This window comes from Zeugodacus cucurbitae, chromosome 3, assembly GCF_028554725.1.
Source record: "Zeugodacus cucurbitae isolate PBARC_wt_2022May chromosome 3, idZeuCucr1.2, whole genome shotgun sequence".
Classification (NCBI taxonomy): domain Eukaryota; kingdom Metazoa; phylum Arthropoda; class Insecta; order Diptera; family Tephritidae; genus Zeugodacus; species Zeugodacus cucurbitae.
This window is the reverse complement of record NC_071668.1, coordinates 12,929,121-12,952,889: the sequence shown is the minus strand read 5'-3', so window position 1 is coordinate 12,952,889 and position 23,769 is coordinate 12,929,121. Positions and strand designations below refer to the sequence as shown.

The 23,769-nt window shown below is 38.2% G+C and overlaps 8 protein-coding genes across 10 annotated transcripts in view; 2 read left to right on the top strand and 6 right to left on the bottom strand.

Annotated features, from left to right (window-relative positions):
• The window catches only part of LOC105216555 (putative odorant-binding protein A5), a 154,191-nt gene extending 148,198 nt beyond the window's left edge, over window positions 1–5,993 (bottom strand). Inside the window, exons 1-3 of the transcript XR_008470657.1 lie at window positions 5,721–5,993; window positions 1,524–1,781; window positions 1,344–1,457 (exon numbers count right to left, since the gene is read on the bottom strand). The gene's annotated coding sequence lies outside the window, so the exon portion shown is untranslated. The remainder of the gene's footprint in view (window positions 1–1,343; window positions 1,458–1,523; window positions 1,782–5,720) is intronic.
• A 70-nt stretch (window positions 5,994–6,063) lies between these two features.
• On the top strand, window positions 6,064–7,803 carry LOC105216551 (secretion-regulating guanine nucleotide exchange factor). The gene is made up of 4 exons (XM_011191098.3): window positions 6,064–6,363; window positions 6,434–6,685; window positions 6,749–7,512; window positions 7,574–7,803. The coding sequence occupies exons 1-4, from the start codon at window positions 6,346–6,348 to the stop codon at window positions 7,680–7,682; spliced, it is 1,143 nt and encodes a 380-aa protein (XP_011189400.1). The 5' UTR covers window positions 6,064–6,345; the 3' UTR covers window positions 7,683–7,803.
• Window positions 7,804–7,934: 131 nt separating this feature from the next.
• On the top strand, window positions 7,935–10,231 carry LOC105216550 (uncharacterized). Of its 3 annotated transcripts, none has more exons than XM_011191097.3 (5): window positions 7,935–8,349; window positions 8,508–8,729; window positions 8,796–9,199; window positions 9,262–9,775; window positions 9,910–10,231. In XM_011191097.3, exons 1-5 carry the CDS (start codon window positions 8,286–8,288, stop codon window positions 10,092–10,094), a joined length of 1,389 nt encoding a protein of 462 aa, XP_011189399.1. In that variant the 5' UTR covers window positions 7,935–8,285; the 3' UTR covers window positions 10,095–10,231. The 3 variants fall into 3 exon arrangements, with proteins under 3 accessions (XP_011189399.1, XP_011189398.1, XP_054084269.1); XM_011191096.3 differs by having other exon boundaries at window positions 9,259–9,775; XM_054228294.1 differs by having other exon boundaries at window positions 8,344–8,456; window positions 9,259–9,775.
• A 252-nt stretch (window positions 10,232–10,483) lies between these two features.
• LOC105216556 (lysosomal aspartic protease-like) lies at window positions 10,484–11,735 on the bottom strand. The gene has a single exon (XM_011191102.3). The coding sequence runs from the start codon at window positions 11,664–11,666 to the stop codon at window positions 10,527–10,529; it is 1,140 nt and encodes a 379-aa protein (XP_011189404.2). The 5' UTR covers window positions 11,667–11,735; the 3' UTR covers window positions 10,484–10,526.
• Window positions 11,736–13,399: 1,664 nt separating this feature from the next.
• On the bottom strand, window positions 13,400–14,847 carry LOC105216558 (lysosomal aspartic protease-like). The gene has a single exon (XM_011191104.3). The coding sequence runs from the start codon at window positions 14,797–14,799 to the stop codon at window positions 13,543–13,545; it is 1,257 nt and encodes a 418-aa protein (XP_011189406.2). The 5' UTR covers window positions 14,800–14,847; the 3' UTR covers window positions 13,400–13,542.
• A 1,817-nt stretch (window positions 14,848–16,664) lies between these two features.
• LOC105216557 (lysosomal aspartic protease) lies at window positions 16,665–18,024 on the bottom strand. The gene has a single exon (XM_011191103.3). It carries the CDS (start codon window positions 17,976–17,978, stop codon window positions 16,761–16,763), a length of 1,218 nt encoding a protein of 405 aa, XP_011189405.1. The 5' UTR covers window positions 17,979–18,024; the 3' UTR covers window positions 16,665–16,760.
• A 1,386-nt stretch (window positions 18,025–19,410) lies between these two features.
• Window positions 19,411–20,702, bottom strand: LOC114804484 (lysosomal aspartic protease). Its single transcript, XM_029043090.2, has one exon. The coding sequence runs from the start codon at window positions 20,639–20,641 to the stop codon at window positions 19,478–19,480; it is 1,164 nt and encodes a 387-aa protein (XP_028898923.2). The 5' UTR covers window positions 20,642–20,702; the 3' UTR covers window positions 19,411–19,477.
• A 1,305-nt stretch (window positions 20,703–22,007) lies between these two features.
• LOC105216560 (lysosomal aspartic protease) lies at window positions 22,008–23,421 on the bottom strand. The gene is made up of 2 exons (XM_011191109.3): window positions 23,286–23,421; window positions 22,008–23,187 (listed from the first exon to the last, which is right to left on the bottom strand). The coding sequence occupies exon 2, from the start codon at window positions 23,178–23,180 to the stop codon at window positions 22,041–22,043; it is 1,140 nt and encodes a 379-aa protein (XP_011189411.1). The 5' UTR covers window positions 23,181–23,187; window positions 23,286–23,421; the 3' UTR covers window positions 22,008–22,040.
• Window positions 23,422–23,769: the final 348 nt, after the last annotated feature.

Sequence of the window (23,769 nt, the reverse complement as noted above, 5' to 3'; positions counted from 1 at the left end):
CAATCTAATAGAAAATGAGGCAATAAGACTTCGTAAGAGTTCGGTAAACTTTGTTAGAGTTCGAACGACTTCGTAAGAGTTTGGAAAACTTCGTTAAAGTTCGGAAAACTTCGTTGAAATTCGAACAACTTCGTAAGAGTTCGGAAAACAACGGTAACTCATCTACAGCGCTTTATATATATATATATATATATATATATAGTATATATATATATATATAGTTTTTTGAACCACAATTAACGTTTGACGTACTCCTGTAAAACACCTTCAGAAAACACAAGTCAATAAAATCACCTATTCGACCATTCAACATTTTGAAGCTAATGACCGCTTGCGTTTACCGTAAATAGTATTTGATTTCATTTATGTATGTACTCGTAAGGCTTTTTTGTTCGATTTGTGTACGCTCGGAGACACATTTGTATAATTAAAGCCAATCAATGAGAGTTTTGATGCACGATTTGTCGACATCGCCTGTCGTCTATCACCGTTGACTGTCGTACCACCACCACAATTGCCGTGTGCGGTTGATGGATTTGACGTGGTGGCGTGCACAACACAGTGCACAACGGTACATGGTGTCAATTTTTTGTACCAACAACAGCAATACGAACACGTACAAACATACATTTGGAATGAAAATCCGTAAGCTTGTAAAATGTAGCGGAAGACGATGAATGCTGGTGTTGTAGTTGTTTGGAAGCGCGCCTGCCTAAGGCTCGTACCTCCCAAGTGCGCCAACACTTGCTGTGGCTAAGTGCGCAATAGTCATTTGAAATAGGCACAGGCACAGCTGTTAATAGTTGGCAGCGGGCGTCAATCTATGATTAGTGTGGGGAGGGTCTTGTGGAATGGATAGAGTGGTTCGTTTTCTGAAGAACTTAAGCGCAATTTTTAGAAACTTCTTTCAATGGGGTTTATGAGGCTAGTTACTAGAGTCTAATTGCGATTTCTGAACTTCGAGATTAACTGTAAATTCCAGTTTACGGTAACTTTGGGGGTTCGGCAGTGATAACTTGTAAGAGAGTAATGAATATAGAGACAGGTGACAGTCTCTGTCGTCAAGTAGAGTGCAACCTCTTCAACTTTGGAAATATTGATCCGCTGTAGAATATTTTTAAGGGCGTACGATAAGATTTCGGCATAGATATCTCTTTGATAAAGAATGAGAAAATGGATCGAGGTTGATATGAGATTAGATCAGCTGGTTCAAATTAAATATATATTTTAAGTTACAGCTTTCTTCATGCGTGACCACTCCCACGAATGAAAGGACGACTAGAGGCTTATTCTAACCTCAAAACTTACGCTACTAAGTAAAATTTACAAAAATAATCACTTACTTTCAACTTCAAAAATAATTCTTTTCAATTCCACACTTAGGGTTCTAAGACTTCTTCGTAAAAGTTTGACGCCTACTGCATTCAAGTATATTTATATATAAATCGTTGCTATGTCTGCAAAAGATATTGAAATAGGTTGGTACATTGCATTGAAATCATGTAAAATAGGTGGCACGTTACCGTTGTCTCGTGTTCAAAGCGTGTTACTAGTGTATTTCTTACAATTCTTCTGCCCAACGCTAGCTTGTTGCAGTCGTCGTTTTTGGGGTTGCATTGTTCGTTTGCTGTCGAGTAACTGTCAATGCGACCGCTACGCTGTAATGTAGGCACAATTTCCAAGTGCAAAAGGTTACAGGTACAAAGTTGCTAGTCGCCTTGTTGGCCACCAGCGCGTCGCGGAGATCAACGCGCAGACAAGCGGCAGGCGATTGAGGGTGGCTGAAATGAAAAAAAATTAAAGAAAATAAAATAAATAAAATGTATAAAAAGGCAAAAACATCAAATCGTAACAGCATTAAAAAAATAAATGAGTTTAGAAACAAAAAATAAATTTAGGAAGTGCTCGTAAGCTCTATTTGTTGTTGTTGGCCATTAAAAGCGCCTCGACATTAGAAGCGCCTCGAAGCGTTAAAGTCATGATGATGAAGTGATGTCGTTTATTTCCAATGCTTGTAAGCATTTCTTTTAAACCACTGCATTGGTTCTTACAAATATATAGCCGCTTGAGTAACAAAAAAAAATTGAAAATCAAATAAATTCATTGTGTGTGTGACGGCAGGTACAACATTGAATTTGAATTTCTTTAGCTGCGGAAATCAAAGCAAGAGTAGCAGTCGTCCGCTACTAGCGCTACAACCGCTGGTGTGGCTGCGCACGCGCAACAAACGGCATCGCCTGTTGGGCAGCTGAGCGATTCACCGACGGACCAACCGTTCGACCAGCCACCTCAGATCGCAGTCTGTACTCAATCATTCCAGCTGCAGTCGGCCCAAAACTTACACTGGCTGCTGTTGTTGTTGTTGGCACTGGCACTGACACTATGCTGTGCCACCGAGACAAAGGTGACAAAGTCACGAAATTCTTGTCAATTTTCAACTACAGACCAATTTGTTGTGTGCGCTCTTTCGCTTTGTGAATTTCGTGACAAATCAAGCTACCAAAATTGGGAGAAAATTCAGTCACCTTCATTCTGCGCGGCGAACACAAACACACACACGGGTATGAGCTTCGTTGTCGCTTTGATCGGTGAGGATTTGATGGTTTTTAGCCAATATGTTATTGTTGTTCTTTTTACGGTTTTTTTTGTATTGAAATTTAGAATTTTTTTGCTATTGCTCAGTTTTTTATTTTATTAGACTGAATTTACGATTTATTGTCGAGGAAACAAAGCAGTAGGTGTCGTCCGAGTTTATACATTGCGCCTGAGGAAGCTTGGCGGATTATCAAGTGGAGGTGGGTGTTAAAGAAATTTGATCGTGATATATTTTTTTTACAGTTTTATAGCATTTAAGATTATACAAGTCTAAGATCGCTAGCTATTGAATTTACTCTGTTTTGAAATTTGGTATTATTTATTTGTGATATGATCCAATGAATTAGAGGTTATGACGGATGAGTATCTCATATATATATATCTGTTGTGGTAGAGAACGACATGAGGGTGGAATCGGCAGTAAAGTGGGGGACTTTTACATCGTTGTTGTTCGTTTAGTAATAAAAAATCATTCCCCAAATAATGTAAATAAATGCCGCTGAGTAGTCAATCCCTAGATGAATATAAATCCGAGTCCATGCCAGTAACCTAGATCCGACCTACGAATAACTCCTCGCTTTGAGTCGCTTAAAGTCTTAGTTGTTGGCATAAAAACGTTAGAAAACCAAGTTTAAATTGTCTGCCTGCCTTTTTTCAACATTCAAGTTCTTATTTTGCAGCAATTATTATAATTTTTCAGAACTTTTCCTCAGACGAACGCTAACAAGATTTGTAATTTGCGTCAATTGACATGTAAAACTACACACACGAATATATACACTGACCGCGCACACTAATAAAAGCACTGCCTTCAAAGCTAACAAATGGTGAAACCTTGTGGAGCCTACAAATGTTATGAGGCGCCCTAAATTCGAACTCGTTGTGCACTTAGCTAAGCCATTTCGACACTTTTTCTATGATGAACCCATGCTATTGCGGATTAAAGTGAAATTTTATTGTACTTTTGACATTCTTTTTACGTGAACTCAATTGCAAAAATAATGTGACTTCTCACCCAGAAACTGACTGGACTTACACACATGTTCACATATTTATGAAAATTCTTGGAAATACTATATTAAATTGCCCCGCATATGCTCTCTTTAATATTTTCGGCACATTTTCACACTTTTGTATTACAGAGTTCCACATATTTGACAAAAGCTTAACTGTAGTACGAAGTTCATCTAGTCGTAGCGAATTGAGGTTACTTCACACTACAATCAGCAACTTACGTTCATAGCTGTAATTTCACAAAAAGTGGAGCTCCAATATCCTCAATTATCACATAAAAAGTAGCTGAGCAAAAAAGAATACAAACAAGAATCAAAAGCTGCGCTTTGAACGACCTTATGAATATTCCAACGAAGATACTTCGACCTCTTCAGTTAGTTTTCTTGCGAGTTCTTCATTTCCACCTAATCAGACATTCAATATTTAAATACTTCACTTTATAATCTCTTTTGAACTAATTTTTGAGCAAAAGATTGCAGTATTTCTCAAGATAACATAACGTTCCGAGACTATATTAACCTCCTTCTTATTACAACCATTCTTTCTGTAGAGTTTGTTCTAATTCTTTTTAGTCAGAAAATTACGTTTAAGCTCAATGACGGAGTTATAATGGCATAAGATAATAAAATGTAGTCCGAAATAAGTCAATTTTGTACATACTATCATTTCAACTTCGACTGTCAGATCTTTCACTGATAATCCTAAATGTTATTTTTTGTTAATATTCCCAAATATTAACTAGTTTTTAAACTCCAAATTGGGAGCTCATTGCTGCTCCAGTTTTATAAATACCGAATGGGAAATGAGTTTACTAATAATACTGACACGATTTCTCTACGCTTCAGTCGTTATTATCTTCCTAATTCAAGCTGCACTTGCACTACTGCGAACTTATTTTATTCAGTTGCAAGTTCACTCATCAACCAAGCTCTTTGTCAATTGTCTCTAAAAAAGAAGCACTTTTTGGAGATCACATATTTATGCAGAAGTATTTTATGCAGCGGTTGGTTTGCGGACTACTTGGTCGTTACTCGCTTTTTTGTTGCTTTTTTTGGGTCATTCTACTAGCTGGTGCACTTCACGAAATACTATGATTTGATACCAACAATATTTTGATATTAACTTCGCATTTGTTAGACAGTCTAGGACAGTTCGGACAGTTGTTTTCCCCAAACCGTTGAAGCGATGGCAGATAACTCCATTATCATTAGCTTTGTGCGCCATTTGGTGGCTGCATTCCGCAACCAACGAAGCATTCAAGTCATCCAAGTTAAATAGTCAGCATTGAGGGCAGCCAGACATTGCGACAGGTTCCTCGTACTCGTGCTCTGCACTTTTCCTGCATTATTTCACATTGTACTAAATGCACTTGCTTGGCATTTTAATCTTTATTTCATGCTTTTTTGTAATTGTTTAACTTTTGCCTATTACTTGTGTGTCTCAGGTGCATTTCAGGCAATTGTAGATCGTTGGCAAAGATTGAAAGCAATTTTAGTGATTTTCTTTTTGATTATTATTGTTTTTCATTTCCGCTTAAGTCGTGGGTGCTGTCAATATTTTGCTGTAACTGTATAAGTGGGGCAACAATTTTCAAATTATTATTAAGATTAACAGTAATAAAGTTGTGATTGCTAGGAGATTAATGTGATTACATTTTTACTGTGGAAAAGCGGTAAACTCTGAAACAAGTTCTCGTACAGCCCTTTGAACTCATCATTCAATATACACATCTTAAATATGTATTAATAATATTTAAGAAGTTATTGAGATCAAACTTTAGATATGTAGCCCATAGGAGACGGTGCTGTGACACAGCATGTTTATTTTCTTTTCTAGTTGAATAAAACTAATATTGACTAATTTTGTTAGAAATGTACATATTTAAGATTAGTATAATTGTTTAAATAACCGGAAAGGAAGAAAACTAATTGCAATAAGTGGCATACAGACCGCATAAGCAGTAGCTTTACTTAAGATGAGAATATAACGCCTGGGACTTGCTGTGGGAGGTGTTGATGTAAGACATATTATTGAAATTATGGATATTATATAAAAAGTTTGAATTTTTAAATAGCTATATATTCACTGAAAACTATAAAAGACTCACTCACCGCGTCAATTATTCCTGGACCGTTGGATTCAAGTAACTCACATAAAGTCAACTAAACATTCAAGTGTTCCTTGTTAAAGTACTTCAAATATAACAACAACACATAAGAATGTAAACTTTGAAACATAAACACAACACTAAACCTTTATTTTTGTTAAACACTTTCAATTCTTATTACCTACAATATTTGTGTAATTAATTTTCAAAAATCTAATTTTTTATGTCACTTTCTGACAACTACAAAAAATATCGCATGCTATTCAACCCGATTTTATTTTTTCGTAAACACCCTGTGTTCAATCGGAACAGCTGTGCGCTATCAGCTGCGCTAACCTGCCTTTCGCATTCAAGTAAAAATCGGTGCAAGCAACAATAAAGCATTTTTAATTTGCCAAAAACATGCAATTAGTCATAAAACTATACGTGGGCATAAGAAAGGACATAGTTTCAAGATATAAGTTAAAAAGTAGGCGACTGCAATTTTCAGACAACAGTCGGTAACTGGCAACCAAGCAAGGAGGACTGGCGGCTCTTACAGCGACTAGTGCACTTGACGGATTTTACATACATATTTAGTATTGTCGTGCGCCGGAATATCAACTAGTGGCGATTGTGCAAAGAGTAATATGTCTGTGTACGCGTGGGTAAGCAATTAATTTGCATAGCAAGTTAATTAGCATTTAATAATTGTTATTTTAACTACTGCGTCAACAGGGTGCCAACTCACACGGACAACTTAGCCTTGGCTTTGAATCGGAGCTATGCATGTCACCGCAACTTGTACGCGAGTATACGTTTAATCCAAATAGTGTTCGCCGTATACGTGGAGGTGGCGGTCATGTGCTAGTGCTCGATACAAACGGACGCATACACGCATGTGGCTGGAATGGACGCGGTCAGTTGGGCTTGAACTCAACCGAGGAGTGCTTTAATACGTTTCAAACTATACCGGGAGAATATTTTGGGGTATTTAAAAGTGAAAAGTTTGTCTACTTATAGGATGTTAAAACTTTATTTTCCTCTATTTAGGATGTACCCGTTGAGAGTATCGCTTGTGGTTGGGATATATCAGGCTGCATAACTGTGACGAAAAAGTTATATGTTTGGGGTTCGAATTCTTTTCAACAGTTGGGTTTATGTCAACGTGAATTCAATGCAGTAAGACGGCCACTGTCTGTTTTATTGCCACGCAACGATACGCCCGAACGCATAAGTTTCGGACTACGTCATTGTGCCATTCTCACAGCAGATCATAAGGTTTATGTATTTGGACGGCTACGCATAGGTGATGAACCACCTTCAGACTTGTGTATAACTGCGACAACCCTCAATTGTGCGCCTGTTATAAAAATTCAAGCCTCCGAACCTAATGAACTGCGTATTATTGACGTTGCAAGTGGACAAAATCATATTTTACTCAAAGTGATCGACTTGCAATACGGTAATGGTGCCAAACGTGTTATTGCTTTAGGAGACAATAAATTTGGGCAAGCGAATTCGTTTCAATTCGATGAGGAGATTAAACAAATAGTTACCGGCTGGACGCACAATGCAGTGACATTAAAAGATAATAGAATACTCACTTGGGGACGTAATTGCTATGGTCAGTTGGGTATTGGTAGTATTACACAAAATCAAGCCACGCCACAGGAATTGGATTTGTCGAGTTCGATCACACAGTCGCGTTTACACTTTGGTTCGGAGCATGGTCTCTTACGGAGCACGAGTGGTGAGGTGTACACTTGGGGTTGGAATGAACATGGTAACTGCGGCAATGATGACACGGATAATCTGTAAGTAAATGCAATAAAAATGTAGTTGCTGAAAACTAATAACAACAACATTATACTTTAGATGCTCACCTACGCGGATTCAACTTCCAGGACCTTGCAAAGTTGCTGGTACCGGCGCTGGATTTTGTTATGCAATTTGTGAAGTGTCTACCACCGATAAAAGCACTTAAAAAATGTGGCGTTTGTGTACGTCTAAAAAATAAAATGTGTATGTGTCTTAATATATAATTTGTGATAAATTAAAAATATTTTTTTTTTTTAATAAAACGAGCATTTTTCCATGCATACAAATATACATAGTTATATACCTAATAACTGCGCCAAAATGTAGGCAATGATAAAACGTAGATAATTCACAACACTTTGTCCTCTGCAAATTACTGCTGCAGTATGCCTTGACGGGTGTAAAGAATTGCATTGCGATTAACCTCAAAAAAAAATTAACTTGACCTAAGCAAATGGTTTAAGTTGGCTAAAATCGTAACAAGCTATTGAAAAAGAAAACAAAATTCTAAATTTTAAAGAAATCTATTGAATACAGATCGGAAAGCAACGCAGGCGGAAATTTATAGAAAACAGGCCAAAAAATATCGATTATAGAAAATTGTTGTCAAATACAGTGAAATTTGAATCCCAACGGGCAGCTGTGACAAGAAAGCAACCGTTATACACACACATTACTGTTGGTGCAGTTCTTTTGTTATTTTATTTTTGGTTTGAGCGCATTCTGTGCTTAAGCGCAATAAATAGATAAACAAAAGACCAGCAAAAGCATGGAAACACAGCAGACTCAACAAACAGAAAAGCTCATAGAGGACATGCTGGAATTTCTAGATTGTAATTAAGAATTTCACTAAAAGCGTTAAGTGTGTTTGGATTTTTGTCAAATATTACACATATCCAAGCAATATCGGCGATATTTCTTTGTCCAGCGTTGTGATAATGTATATACATATGTACATTTCTAAAATAAAAACAATTTAATTTTTTTTCAGCAACGAGTGAGGACGAAGACGACAGCAACAATATGAAAAGCGAACAGGGTAATCCGAAAGAAACTTATGAAAGCGTCAATGAGGATTTCCTGCGAACAGAAGAGCATACAGGTAATTCTCAATTGAGGCTTAATAAAAAAGAACGTAAATCAAAGAGCTCAATTGCCAAAGAATTGACAAAAATTAAAAACGAATTTCCCATTTGGAATACAAAGGAACTGGGTAATACAATTATCACTGCTTTAAGTCACTAGTTTTGTAACGTTTGATTGTACTGCACAATCACAGCTCCATCTTCCAAAAAGCTTACTGATCCAATTTGGCATCAAACTTACCTACCAGCTGGTAAATGTGAGTCCGCGGATGTTGAGAATGATTGGAATTCGAAATTAGAATCGAATTGTCGGCGAAGCAGCAACACATATGTACAGGAAGTGAATCGCGCAATTTACGGTGACACTGCGGGTCACCCTCCAAACGGTACAACGGAATACTTTCAAGCTGCGCAAAATTATGCCATATATGGTAAGGATTTTCTAGACTTTCCCGAGAATCTTACGCCACTGCTGAGCGTGAAAGGTTCAACCACGCCACCAGAAGCTGTACCATTTGCTTCCGGCTATGGTAATGGCTTGTATCCCACACCACCGGCACCGGAGACAACAACCGGCATTGGTTTTGCTAATCTCAGTGTAAGTGGATGTACAAACAATTTATGCGACGTTTAAATTCAATTGTGCATTCCTTTCAGAAGCAATCGTCGGCCGCTTCATCTGCAGCTACTGCCGCTTACTTTCAAATGTGTAACGGCCTACAGCCGGCTTCAGTGCGTCCGGCTGCTGGTAGCACAGCGTATGGCATGTTTTTAGGCAACAAAGTTACTTATGTAGCGGCTGCACCAGCTGCACCGCCACTTGTCTACAATCAACATTCCTCCACCACCACAAATTTCATTTCGAATAGTTTAGCCAATGCAGCGCTTGCTACTTCGCCAACCATTCTATATTCCAATCCGATGCTCACCACTACCACACAACAATATTTAAACACTTTTTTCAAAGAAACTCAGTATCTAAGCGGTGCCACCACGCAGGGTACCACTGTGGGTACGACCACTGGAATTTATGAAAGACTTGTTTACGCACAAATGCTGCAGCAACAAATCTATCATCAGACACAACAACAAGCTGCTGCTGTGGCTGCAATGTTCCATAAAACACGTCCAACTCGTGCTACTAACGGCGGTGGAGGCGGTACAACAACCCCTTGTAAGTAACCGAATGTAAATAATAACAGCTGTCGCAATCGATGCAGCATTGCCAAGGCTATATATTTTTGGTGATATTTGAAATTAACTATTTTCCATTGCACTGTGGTGTATTTACTCATTACTACATTTTAGGTGCTCAAAATTCTGCCACACAAACTATGCCTTCGCCCAATAATATACCGGTTCTTAATATATGTGGGCGTCAAGCGGCAATGGTTACCAACGCCACAGATATGATGGTAAAATCACCACCAGTTCCGTCACCAATTGCCGCAAATGGCAATGAAGACAGTGCAACCCCGATGGCTGATTTATGAGGTTCCCATTATTATTCTTCGCTTTCTTATTGTAGATAAGTAGTCTTCGCCTCTACGTTGTTAACATTTTTTATTATTATTTTTTATTAAATATCTGAATTTAAAAAATTAAATACGTCACAATAAAAATCTTACTAAAAATATTCAAAGTATTGTTTGTAATTCTATATATTGCTGTTATTTCCGACCAAAAGACCAAGAGGATCTCAAACACATTACTTCCTCTTCGAAGCTCACTCTATTACAGTCTATTGTAGTAAATCCCCAATAGCCTGATATTAAGTCCGCCATGGCCATCTTTGAGGAATCGTTGCCCATTTAAGATGGATGGTAAGATGGTCAGGTCGAAAGACTCATAACAACTGCTCAATTACAAAAACAACAGTGGCTAGTCAAATATATATAACCGTTTATTTGCAAATTTCTTGAAATTTATTTAGCTTTAGCGAAGCCAACTTGGTTGTTGCCCAAATCGAAAACGGTGTAATATTTTCCAATGAAAACATCACCCAAGATCCAGAAAGAAGTACCACCATCTTCAAAAGCAGACATGCACACTTGCTCACCATTCTCAGCCTCCATCTTAACGATATAGTCGCTGCCCTCCAAAGAGAAAGTAGTGCCAGCAATGGTGAACGAAACTATTGGTAAGCTAGCTACTTGTGAGCAATCAACAAAGTATTGTCCGTCGTAATTGGGTTCAGCACCAATGAGTTCCTGTACGTATCCATATAAATAGTAGGGTACTGCCACAAGACTGGTACCGGTATCAGCAATAGCCGAATCACCGCTCGAGAACTCGCTACCACCAATGTATACCGTATCCACGTTGAATTGCCAATAGCCTTGACTTGAGACAGGAACATAGGTTATCGCACCTTCATAATGATTACTATCAATGCCGCCCAAAGTTAAGACACCACCCTGGCTAGCAGTGCCGTCACGTGTCAAATAGAAACTGAAAACGGGCTTTTCGACCAAACCTTGCTTGTACAAATTATAGAATGGTGGCACCACATTATCATTCGAGATCTCCTGATAACCCATACCAAATATACCATCGAATACGGCGTCAACGAAAGTTGTACCGGGTTCCGTTGTGGCTACAGCGAATGTTTGACCGGTTATAGCTAAACCAGCAACGCTTACGGTATCTTCAACCAAATAGCCAGAGAGACTGCCACTACCGTATTGAATGGAGAAGGCTGTGCCGTTCGCCTGGTATGTACTCGATTTACTGGCATCATATGAGTTGTGATTATTACAAGCCGGATCGCCTGAGCATGGTCCTTTGGGCACCCATAAATTCGATGAACCGGTGTCGAAGAGTATTTGGAAGTTTTGCGGTGGTGTACCAATGGTGATAGCGCCATAATAAGAAACGTCCAAATAATTGTGCAACTGCTCGTCCGTAGCGCGTGGACGGGTATTGTATTTGCTACGCAGCACCGCCAGCTGTGCGCCGACATTCTTCAAGTAACGTTTTTGGTTTGGTTTATTCAAAGGAATCTGCACGACGGTCGCCTGTGCGACCAACGCTAAGCACGCGACCGTAACTAGGAGCTTCAACATCTTGGCTAGTGAGAAAAACTTAGCACGATTTTGGATGATCGTACTCTGATGAGCTATTAAGTGGCGAGAATCTTTTTATACTATCATGAAGCACTTGTTCTTGATGGTTTTGGGTTTACTTCCGCATGAGACGTTTTATCGGTAATTAAAGTTGTAATTACCGATAACTATTGGGAGTGTCTGAGCTGCCCTCTAGGAAAAATCTGCAAGATGCAGATAAACTTCGATCTGAATAAGCAGAATCTCTGAAGAGAGAGGTATACACCTCCATGACCACATTGGATGAATGCCATTATATTTAAAAAATAGTTTCCCAAAATTACTAACCATAATGCGGGCTCTTTTCGAAAAGCGGAGTCTGTGAAGTACATATTCTTTATATTATCGAAACAAGGTTATAAACATATGCTTGAGTAAACCCTCCATCATTTGCATATCAGCGCGAGTCTAGAAAAAAAGTAAGATATTCATGAATGTTTATCTGTGCACCGTCTAGCTCGTGTTGTTTAGACGATAAATATGCAAATACTTAAAGCAGTTGCTAAAAAATAATAGCTTTCGGCTGATCAACTCGCTATGAACTTAGTATCGAACTGGCATCGGTGGTGAGGACAGGATGCAACAGGCGTAACAGTAAGAACTGGTTCAGTTGTAATGTTCTTCAGACACAGGATGAGTCCTAAGATGTCAAGGGATCATCTTGTGAGCAGATGGATAAGTCTCTCTTTAGTTATAGAAGATCTCTTAACATCCATTCAAGTGCCCATTGTCGAAATTGGCTCGAAGATGACGAAGCGAATCAACTTCCTGTCTGAGGACAGGATACCCCCCTTTTCGATACTAAAAGGGGGGTCGATCGGAATTTACTGCTGCGAAAAAGTAGCCTACTTAAACTATGGATGGACTCAGAATTGGATAACTCTTCAGTTTTATCTCTAACGAATGTAACTATCGCAATGAAGGACGTTAGACCATTGTACCGTGAAGACTTGGATTTACAGTACACTGGAGAGATAGTGAAGTGCTAGTGGTGACAAAAACAAAGTCTGTGATTACCGTTGTAAACATTTTATTTTCTTTTTTTTTCAAAAAGAAAGCCCCCAGATTACCCTAAAAATTTTGGAATGTCAAAAATGCTACAAATTTACGCTATTCTGTTTAATTTTTTAGAAATCTAGAGAATTTATTATGAATCAATTTGCCATATGCCATTATAATGGGAGCTATCCGAGCGCATCAATCATTTCTTTGGTTTAATTAATACTAGCGAAGTCGGTTCTTTGCAACTATGTAATTTATCTATTGTGTTTCCAACATAATTTTTTTATCTAATTGAATTGAAAGCTCAGTAAACGTTGATAATGGAATTACAGTAGCGCCAAATACACAGACATAGGGGGCTTATGTAGGTATGCTTATCACTAATAATTTATTTCAATACTGAACAGACTTTACTGGTATTCCTAAGAATATGGGTTAAAGAGTTAAGAGCCTAACGATTTTAGAATACAAAAAAATATATGACGTTACTGATTCAGTCTAGCTCCTACAATATTTCCAAACGGGTTTGTTAGACTGAAGCTTTGAGGTCTTTAAAATATGCGTTGGTTTCTGTATTGACCCAACTTTTCGGTGAATTTTCTCTTTCTAGTGAGCCACTGAAGAGGTCCCTCGGTTTGGTCATGGGCTTCTCCGCTTCTATGCTAGATATACGTATGTATTGATAAAACTGATTTATTTCGGAAGTCACCGTTTATCAACTTCGAAAGTTGTTTTACTTTATTTTATTACAATTAATATGTAAATTTATCATTTTCACATTAAAATAAAAGTGAGCTTCGTAAAATTGATTGAATTACATAATTTAGACTTTGTGTTAACACACAATTTTTAGCCACAGTCTGCCGAAAGCAAATAGCACGGGTATTATTAGACCCACTAGGTTAGGGCTCAAATTTATAGCGCCACCACCTATCGTAGTGGAATTACTGACAGCCGTCGCGAAACCGACACGATTATATTCCATATCGAAGATTGTGTAGTACTTCATAATGAAGACATCGCCAAGTATCCAAAAGTTTGTGCCGGCATCCTCGAAAGCCGACACACACATTATATTGCCATAATTACCAAGCATTTCGTAAACATAATTACTACCATCTAAAGTAAAGCTATTGCCAGCGATATTGAACGTAACTACTGGCAGGTTATAAGTTTGGGTACAATCGAACACGTACACACCATCTGCATTCAATATGGCACCAACAGCACTCTGAACCATTGTGTAAAGAGTAGTCGGCACACCTAATAGACTTGTGCCTGAATCAGCAACCGCAGGACAACTGTAGCAAATCGGGGTATTACCAGCAAAGACCGACTCGACATTGATTTGCCAATAGCCTTCCGTTGTAACGGGTGCATAAGTGATTATACCAATATAATGCGTGGAATCGAAGCCACCGAGCGTCAGCTCACCACCATTAGCGGAGGTACCATTGCTAGTCAGATAGAATGCGAACATGGGCTTCTCAATTAAGCCTTGTGTGTACATGTTGTATAATGGTGGCACCACACCATCAACCGATAACTGCGCATACGCCAGACCGAGAATGCCATCAAACACGGAATAGACGAATGTAGTGCCGGGTTCTGTGGTTGCGATTGCAAAAGTTTGATTTGTGATAAACAAACCGCTAACATTCACCGTATCCATTGCTAAGTAACCCGTTAGATTTCCGGTACCATATTGTATAGCAAAACTTTCATTATTCGCTACATAGGTGCTGGACGCGCTCGAATTGTACGTATTGTGTGATAAGCAAGCTTGGTCGGTGGCGTTACACGGTGCTCCAGGTACCCATAAGTTCGAAGAGCCGCTATCAAAAAGTACATTAAAATTTTGTGGTGGTGTACCGATAGTGATGGGTCCATAATATTGATCATCCAAATAGTTGCTCAATTGTTCGTTGGTAACAATGAAACTCGAATTGTATTTGCTGCGCAGCACGGCCCGACGTGTGCTGAGATTTTCAATCGAACGCGGCTTGTTGGGCTTGGTCAACGGTATGCGTACGAGCGCGGCATTGGCGGCAACCAATGTTAGACACAAAACTGCTATAACCGACTTCAACATTATGACTGACTGTTAGGACTGAGGTGCAGATCGCGTATGCAGTAAATATTTATGTACGCATGTACTAACGAAAATACGCTATGTTATTAATAAATTACGCGGAATTATTGTTAATTATTATCAATGTTGTGGTGTTAGTCATGAAAAGCGTACTCCAAATATGTCTATCTTCAATGTGGCATTAAATGATAAAAAAATGTTTCAATACTTGTGTATGTATAGGTATAATTATTGAAATACATATATCTATTGAGTATTCTTTAAATCATAGCGAAATCATTATCACAAGTACCGAAAAATTATTAATAATAACGTAAATCAATTTCCATACCCTATATAACATGCGAGAGTCACAATCCAGCTGGAATGCGTCGTAATGGAAATCACGTAGTACTCAATTATGACACGTTACGTCGTTACGAACTGTCAAACTGTCTTTTCTCTTTTTACGTTTATGATGTCACGGATTTTACTGTCAAACGCACGTCAAGAAACGTAACGGGATGACTCGTTAGTGTCACTAAGTATTAATATTTTTCACAGTACCTATACATACCTCCTGTCAAATAGTGACGTTACAAATATGGAACTCGAATTCTAAGAATCGAACTTTTCCTTTTATATAACTCTAACTGCCATAAAATTGTGCCTGTTCGCCTTGGCATGCACCACGCGTAAGCTTTAATCCTCATGACACACTAATTATCGGCGTAATTATAGATATGTACCTATTCACCGATATATATAAAGTTTTACTCATGTGGCCCGCTCACTCTCAAATCTCTTATGAAATTCCTTATTTGAAAAGTAAAAGTAATTGTAGTATGAAAAGTCAAGATAAGATATTAGTACTTTTATTTTCAATATCTTATGGCCGCCATATTGTACTTTGAAGGACTATCTTTAATTCTTAAAATAGAAAGAATATGATCCCTGGTGTTGGCAGAGCTTTATACAGGAATTTTGAATACTACTCGTTACACACCCCATACTGGTCTCAGTAGGTTAGATTCGCTAGATCGCGTAAATCTCTTTTCGCGCTTCAGTAAATTATAGTCTTTAGATGTCTGAACAGACTGTCTGTGAGCCTCTAAGCTATTTCGGTTGAGTTAAAATTGGCGCATATCGTCGTTTCTTCACACAGAAGAGACCACTCTGTCAAACCTTAAATGATATTTCACTTCGTTCAAACTAGGTCCCGACGAAACAGGACGAAGAGCGAAACAATGTATGATTTAATTGAAGAGAATCGGTTGGCTTTTAATAAGGAAAAGTAAGTATGATATGCCATTTTTCATGCGATAAAGATTCCATATATGTAGGGGCTAACAGTATTATGAATAATGATAATATATGTATATATATGTAGCTTGGTTCAATGGAAGAATTTTCGTGACCACATTTAGATATATTTTACGAAGTAGTAGTAGAGTATATAGCTTTAAAACTCGTTATGACTAAGCACTCGCTGCAAGTAACTAATCGTTAGTTGTCTAACGAATTTTTTTTATATACCAAAGTCAATGAGAATTAATTCGTCGATATACCTCATATTTAAATTACGCCTAGCATAAGCTTTACAAATGGCGGTCTACAAATACCTTACATGAGTCAGAAAATTTGAACGGTTTTTATACTCTAAATATAGAACGATAAATCATGGTCTAAACCACATCAGTTCTAATTTCGAGGAGAATACTAATTCCTAGGACAGACGAACTTACTTCTTATTAGCAAGCTCAGGTCGATTTAGACGTTCGGCCACAAATACCTTATGCAGATTACCTGTTGATTGTTGTTCACGGACCAGCTGATTCCGGAAACCGAAGAACCAACAAAATATTTAAGAAGTCGTAAACAGTATATTAATTTGCAATAATTATTATTTTTATTAAATAAAAGTAAAATACATTTTTACAAACAAGTTTCGTTAATATCGTTTCCATAATAATCACAATTTATTAACACACGCAACTGCAAGTTTGACTGGGATCCTCCGACACTACAGTCGGTGCTGTTGCTGCTGCTGCTGGAGCAAAACCGACTTGATTATTACCCAGATCGAAGACTGTGTAATATTTGCCAATGAAGACATCACCAAGAATCCAGAAGTTTGTGCCGGCATCCTCGAAAGCCGACATACACTGTACACCACCATCTTCGGATTCGGCCTCGACGATATAATCCGAACTGCTCAGATCAAAGGTAGTGCCACCAATGCTAAATGAAATGGTGGGCAAGCTGCTCACATCCATACACTCCACATAATATTGCTGATCATTGCTCAATTGAGCGCCAATAGCATTCTGTACGCTAACATAGATGTCGGTCGGCACAGCCAACAAACTGGTGCCGGTATCGGCAATTGCGGAGCATTCATAGCATATATAGTTATCGTTAATAATGACCGAATCCACATTGAATTGCCAATAACCTTCGTTAACCACCGGCACATAGGTGAGTTCACCAACATAATGATTGCTATCTATGCCACCGAGTGTTAGCTCACCACCTAGATTGGTTGAACCGTTACGTGTCAAATAGAATGCAAACACGGGCGAATCGATTAAACCCTGTGTGTACATATTGTAGAACGGTGGCACCACATTATCGACAGCAATCTCTTGATAACCCATACCCATAATGCCATCGAATTCCGAGTTAAGGAATGTATTGCCTGGCTCGGCGGTCGCTATCGCAAAACCTTGTTGTGTAATGCTCAAACCATTCACAGTGACAGTATCCACAGCTAAGTAACCCGTTAAGCTACCGCTGCCGTATGCTATACCGAAAGTTTGACCATTGGACTGATATGTGCTTGAGGCCTCCGGATTGTAGGTGTTGTGTGTTAAGCAAGCTTCGTCGGAGGGAGCACACGGTGCACCGGGTACCCATAAGTTCGACGAACCGGTATCGAAGAGAACTTGGAAATTTTGTGGTGGTGTACCGATGGTGATGGGTCCATAATATTGATCATCCAAATAGTTGCTCAATTGCTCGGAGCTGGCGATGAAATTCGCATTGTATTTGCTGCGCAACACGGCCAAATGTGTGCTAATATTTTTAATTGAGCGTCGCTTGTTGGGCTTACTTAACGGTACGCGTACGAGCGCGGCATCAGCCACCAAGGCCAAACACAGAACTAACACTGTCAACTTTAACATTTTCACTGACCACATTGCAGTAATGATATGGCGACTATACCTTTATAGGTTTCTGTTCCTTAGAATTAATGCGATTTTTATAGTATTGTTAGGTATTTAAATCGCTTATAATAGAATCTATAAGTAAATATATACAATCAACCAACAGCTGTGGAAAACCATGTATATACATAAAGATATACGGAATATAAGGAAGTGCTAAATTCGAATGCAACCGTATATTATATACTCTGCCGAGATCTTCTTAAATATCAGAGCTATCTATTTTAATATGAACCCCTCTGGCTTTTATCAAAATATATATCATATTCGATCTGGAGATCTCCCAACTGCATGACTTTCAATTTCATCAGAAAACCACCGTTATTTTCGATATACAATTAGTTCTAGCTGTAGAGATCCTGATGTATTCCACATATCGGAGCTATAAAAGGTATAATCTGTGATTTCGCGGTACCATATTTCATCAAGATAGCTCAATTACTTCGATGTGAGCAAAACTATTATACTCGGAGTAAAATGTTGCGTGGGTATAGTTATAACATAGACTCATATGCGCAACGTCTTATCGGCGAGAATGCAGCAAACGATTTTTAAGCCGCTAAATATTTTCAAATAATGATTAATGATGAATAATAGTTTTGATAAAAAAATGATCAAAATGCATTTAAGCATCTATAGATATCACAAATACTTGAAAATAATTTCGCACTTACTTAGTATGTTTAAGTTCCTGATACTGCGTAGTAAAATATTATCGTCTTGCGTAAATTCTTAATAGGGTTGTCCTATCCCATCCCATCTTCAGTTGTGAATTTCTTGACGTTCTCACTATAGTCGAGTCGGCAATCGAGACGTGAGAGATGGAGTCTCTTAAGTCCATCTGAATGCTGAATGATAAAATTAAAAGGAGTCGTCAAAAATCTTGAGCGCACTGAACGTTTAAGGGATGCCAATAACTTGGACTTGGTTTGTATTAGTCTCAACGTATTCTTGAAAATTTAATACAATAATATGTTTCTATAAGATCTCCCCTCCGTTGGAAAAATCAGGTGGAGAAGGACCTGGCTGTACTTGGTATCACCAATTGGCCCCAAACACCGAGAAGGATGAGCGTTTGACGCGGTGTTGTTAACTCGACCGCAACTCTAACCGCATAAACGGTGTCTACGACAGTTAAGAAGAATATGCTCCTATACATGGACTTTCATGAGGCCTGAAAGGACGACACATAACAAGATAGGATTCCCGCAACAGGTTAAGAATTCTAGCATTCGGCACAAACCAAAAATTATGCTTGAGGTCTGCTAAGGCCTTACAAGATTTGTCATATAATTTAACTGTAAATGTCTCCGATTAATCATATATTATGTTACTCTAAGTAAGAATCCCAACAAAAAATTAAATAGTAAATATGTAGACTCTGAACTAAATGTGAACAATATAATTATTATTTATTTATTTATTTTTATTTAAATTCAAATGAAAAGCGAAACTTCGTATAATTACAAAATTTAGTTCAAAACCGTAGCATTCACAGCGGCGGGCGCGAATCCAATACGATCCTTTTCCATATCGAAGACCGTATAGTACTTGCCGATGAAAACATCACCCAACACCCACACTGGACCACCAGAATTTATGAATCCGGACATGCATACAATATCGCCTTTGTCATTCTCCACAGGAACAATGTAGTCATCACTTGTCAGGTTGAAGGATGTGCCATTGATATTCACATAAAGTACGGGCAAATAGCTAGTATAATTACATGGCACAAGGTAATTACCAAAAGTGTCGGACCTAGCGCCAATAGCGTTTTGTACGCCGATATATAAGTCCGACGGTACACCGAACAAACTAGTGCCCGTATCAACGATTGCGAAACAATATAGACACACTAACGTATCGTCAATGCTGAACGAATCCACCTGGATTTGCCAATAGGATTCGTAAAAGATATCGACATAGGTGAGCGTACCCACATAATGTTTGGGATCAACACCGCCGAGTGTCAGCTCGCCACCTCGGCTGGATGTGCCATTACGTGCTAAATAAAAAGCGAATACGGGCGTATCGATCAAACCCTGTGTGTATAGGTTGTAGAACGGTGGCACCACATTATCGACAGCAATCTGTTGAAAAGCCATACCGAAAATGCCATCGAAGTTAGCGGCGATGAAACTGGCGTTCGATTCGGCAGTCGCTACACCGAAAGTTTGGTTCGCAACAGCCAAACCGCTGATCGTAACAGTGTCCGTTGCTAAGTAACCGCTGAGGTTGCCGCTACCATATTGTATGGCGAAACTTTGATTATTCAATTGATATGTGCTGGACGCGCTCGCATTGTAGGTGTTGTGTGTGAGACAGGCTTCATCGCTGGCAGCACATGGTGCGCCGGGTATCCATAAATTCGACGAACCGGTATCGAAGAGAACTTGAAAGTGCTGCGGTGGTGTACCGATGGTGATTGCGCCGTAGTAGGCGTCATTGTCAGCATTCCGCAATTCTTCGGATGTGACATTTTTTCGTGGATTATATTTATGACGCAGTACAGCCGCCAGCGCGTTAATGTTCTTAACAGAGCGACGTTTGTTGGGCTTATTCAAAGGTATGCGTACGAATGCCGCATCGGCGATTAGGGCCAAACACAAAATGGTTATGACCAATTTAAACATTTTGTTTACTGTTTGTTATACTCCACACTGCGGACTATATAATAATGCTATAAATCTTCCTCCATTTTGGTACTTTTATATGTTGCGAATTTACTTAAAAAATATCTTATCATTTCAAAAAAAAAAAGGTTAAAAAAAAATAATTATAGAGTTAGACACTCAGTTAAAATCAGACAGATATTGATGGTATCACAATTAATGTGTATTGATAATTGAAAAAACCGTTAATCAAAGACTTGCTTACAAAAATGTAAAATTGGTACAAAAATAGATATTTTACGCCATATTTTGCTTTTGGAGCCCACTGTTTGACATTTGGAGGTATTTGTACACATGTTTGTACTTCATCTAGATAAAATATTCGACTGTATTTATATGCCATGAGCAATATGATTGATCAATTTTGCTTTAGCAAATCTTTTTTTAATTTTTTTGTTTTTGGTCTGTGCAGAAATTGCATTTTTCTTGAATTAAATCCAATAAATACGCAGTCAAATAAACCGAGAGTTAAATTCATCTTTAAAAATACAAATTTTGAATCAAAAATTTAAAAATCGTTTATTGGCCAGCCTCGGCTTTACATATACTATATATATAATTTTAATTAAAATTTGTATATATAACTTTAATACTAAAAATGTAAATATAAAAAAATATGTTTCATTTATTTTTGTACCACCTGTTGTGAGTCATATTTGCAAATTTTGAAATATATGTTTACGAAAGTCAAAATCTAACTGTATTTTTATACGGTGACAACGGTAAATATTGAAACAACTGATAATGCCAACGGAGAATATCTTAAGCGCTCAATACACATTTGCTATCGTACAAAAATTTTTTGAATCAGGAAACACTTAAATAAATAAGCTCATTAGGGTAGGCCTATTTATATTTCGTTGTATGAAAAATTTGAAGAAAATATGAAAATAAAATAAATAAAATTATTTGGCGTTACTCCTAGATGTAGGCAATGCTCTATTCTATTATTTGTGACTTTTTCCTGGGTGCTTCCACCCATTAAAAATAATTTTAATTTTAAATATAATCATAATTTTTTTTAAATTTTACCATTACCCACCCATTAAAAAATATGGCCGGCATTTGAATAACACTGTTTAAAATTGCTCCTAAATGTATGCTACATAATTTTTTAAATATTAATTTACAAATTATTGCAAAACTTAGAGTAAAATGTTGCCTACCTTTAGGGTGAAGCGGAATAATTTCAATCTACAATAGTTTATACCAAAAAACTTTATTTTTTATCGAAAAAAATACATTCTAGTTAACAAATTTATACAGTCGAATATTTTATAGAAAATGTGAAAACAACTTTCTGGAAAGCAATAAAGAAACAACATAATTTCAAGAAAATACAGTATTTTATTTAAAGAATTTAAACAGCTTCAGCAAAACCCACACGATTATTGCCCAAATCAAATTCCGTGTAAAAGTTGCCGATGAAGGTATCACCCAGCACCCAAACATAGTCCGCCATATAGAAAAAGCTCGACAAGCATAAACCATTTGAGTGGTGGATATAGCTGCTTGGTTCCAGACTGAAGTCTCTGCCAGCAATTCTAATGACCACATTCGGTAGTGATGCGACTGTTGCGCAGTCCACATAAAAATTATCACCATTCAACTGTTTGGCGCCGATTTTCTCATTTAATGCCACGAAAGCGTCATAATCGCCGACGGCAATAAGACTAGTGCCAGTATCGGCAATTGCCTGGAAGTTACGCTTCACAGCTGAACCATTAACCGCGATTGAGTCCACCGTAAATTGCCAATAACCCTGGTGAGTAACTGGCGCGTACGTGAAATTGCCACGATAATATTTGCGATCTGAACCGCCCAATATAAGTTCACCACCCTGCTGTGAAGTGCCATTGCGCGCCAAGTAGAAAGAGAACACCGCCTTGCTGATCAAATGTTGAGACCACATATTGTAGAATGGTGGCGCTATTTGATCCGATGCGAATGCCTGATAGCCCATACCGAGTATACCATCGAAATGTTTGTGATTAAATGAATTGCCCGGCTCTTGTACGGCCTCGACAAAAGTTTGATTTCTTATAGTCAAACCACCGATGCGCACCGTATCGGTGGATAAGTAACCGAGCATATCACCACTACCATACATCATGCCCGCCGGCCTGCCATTGGGTATATAAGTACTTGATTTACTGCTGTTATAACGTTGATGATCGTGACAGGCGTAATCGCTAGCGACACATTTGCTTGAGGGTAACCAAAAATCCGAAGAACCCGTATCGAAGAGTACCAAAAAATATTGCGGCGGTGTGCCGATACTAATATTGCCATAATAACCCATATTTTGTGAATTGATAAGCGTTTCCTTGCCGCTGCTATGCGACTTCGTCACATTGTATTTACTGCGAAGTCCGGCGATTTCATCGCGCACATGTGGCAATGTTCGGTGACCACTCTCATGCCTGTGGATCGGTATGCGTACGAGTTCGGTGGATTGTACTGCCGCGATGGCAGCGATAATTAGAATATATTTGAACATTTCGTTGCTGAAGCGAGTTAAACAAAATGCTAGGTTAAGTTAAGTGTTTAAGTAATATATAGTAAGTAGTTGGGTCAAAAATATCTACAAAAAATATTCGCCTACCTTTATTAGCGAAGGCACGGTGTGCCAAATGCCAATTGATTGCCGGTCGTATGTGCGAAAAAGTATTTATACTAAAAACATGACCAACCGCAGTGGGTGTCGGGGCAAGTAATGCGATATGTCGGTACGTACATATGTACGATTGTCGTGGCTTAACTTGTCTTAAACAAAATATTTTGGGCTTGCAATTGGTGTTTGTTAACGTATTGATTAAAAATCAATTAATATGTTCAACGAACTGATAGAATTGCCTGTGCCCCATTTGTACTGTTAATAAATAATTTGTTTATGTCGGATATAAATAAGCATAATGACTAATCTCCAGCGATTTTGTTATTAAGTATATTAATAGCATTACAGTAAAGAGTCTAGGGTCTACAGAAGTGCTTAGACCCTACTTCTCGTACTTTATTCTACAACCGAAAAAGTAAAAACCCTAAATTCGTACTTCTAGAAGACCTTCGCATCTTAATCACGGAAATCA

What these genes read in the sequence shown, in the direction of transcription:
- LOC105216551 (XM_011191098.3), top strand. An exon ending in TACCGGGAGAATATTTTGGG is followed by an intron (nt 6,686 to 6,748) that starts GTATTTAAAAGT and finishes TCCTCTATTTAG; the next exon opens with GATGTACCCGTTGAGAGTAT. An exon ending in AATGATGACACGGATAATCT is followed by an intron (nt 7,513 to 7,573) that starts GTAAGTAAATGC and finishes ATTATACTTTAG; the next exon opens with ATGCTCACCTACGCGGATTC.
- LOC105216560 (XM_011191109.3), bottom strand. Translation starts at nt 23,180, where the DNA reads ATGTTCAAATATATTCTAATTATCGCTGCCATCGCGGCAGTACAATCC.
- LOC114804484 (XM_029043090.2), bottom strand. Translation starts at nt 20,641, where the DNA reads ATGTTTAAATTGGTCATAACCATTTTGTGTTTGGCCCTAATCGCCGAT.
- LOC105216556 (XM_011191102.3), bottom strand. Translation starts at nt 11,666, where the DNA reads ATGTTGAAGCTCCTAGTTACGGTCGCGTGCTTAGCGTTGGTCGCACAG.
- LOC105216557 (XM_011191103.3), bottom strand. Translation starts at nt 17,978, where the DNA reads ATGTGGTCAGTGAAAATGTTAAAGTTGACAGTGTTAGTTCTGTGTTTG.
- LOC105216558 (XM_011191104.3), bottom strand. Translation starts at nt 14,799, where the DNA reads ATGTTGAAGTCGGTTATAGCAGTTTTGTGTCTAACATTGGTTGCCGCC.
- LOC105216550 (XM_011191096.3), top strand. Translation starts at nt 8,286, where the DNA reads ATGGAAACACAGCAGACTCAACAAACAGAAAAGCTCATAGAGGACATG. An exon ending in CATGCTGGAATTTCTAGATT is followed by an intron (nt 8,350 to 8,507) that starts GTAATTAAGAAT and finishes ATTTTTTTTCAG; the next exon opens with CAACGAGTGAGGACGAAGAC. An exon ending in AGGCGGTACAACAACCCCTT is followed by an intron (nt 9,776 to 9,909) that starts GTAAGTAACCGA and finishes ACTACATTTTAG; the next exon opens with GTGCTCAAAATTCTGCCACA.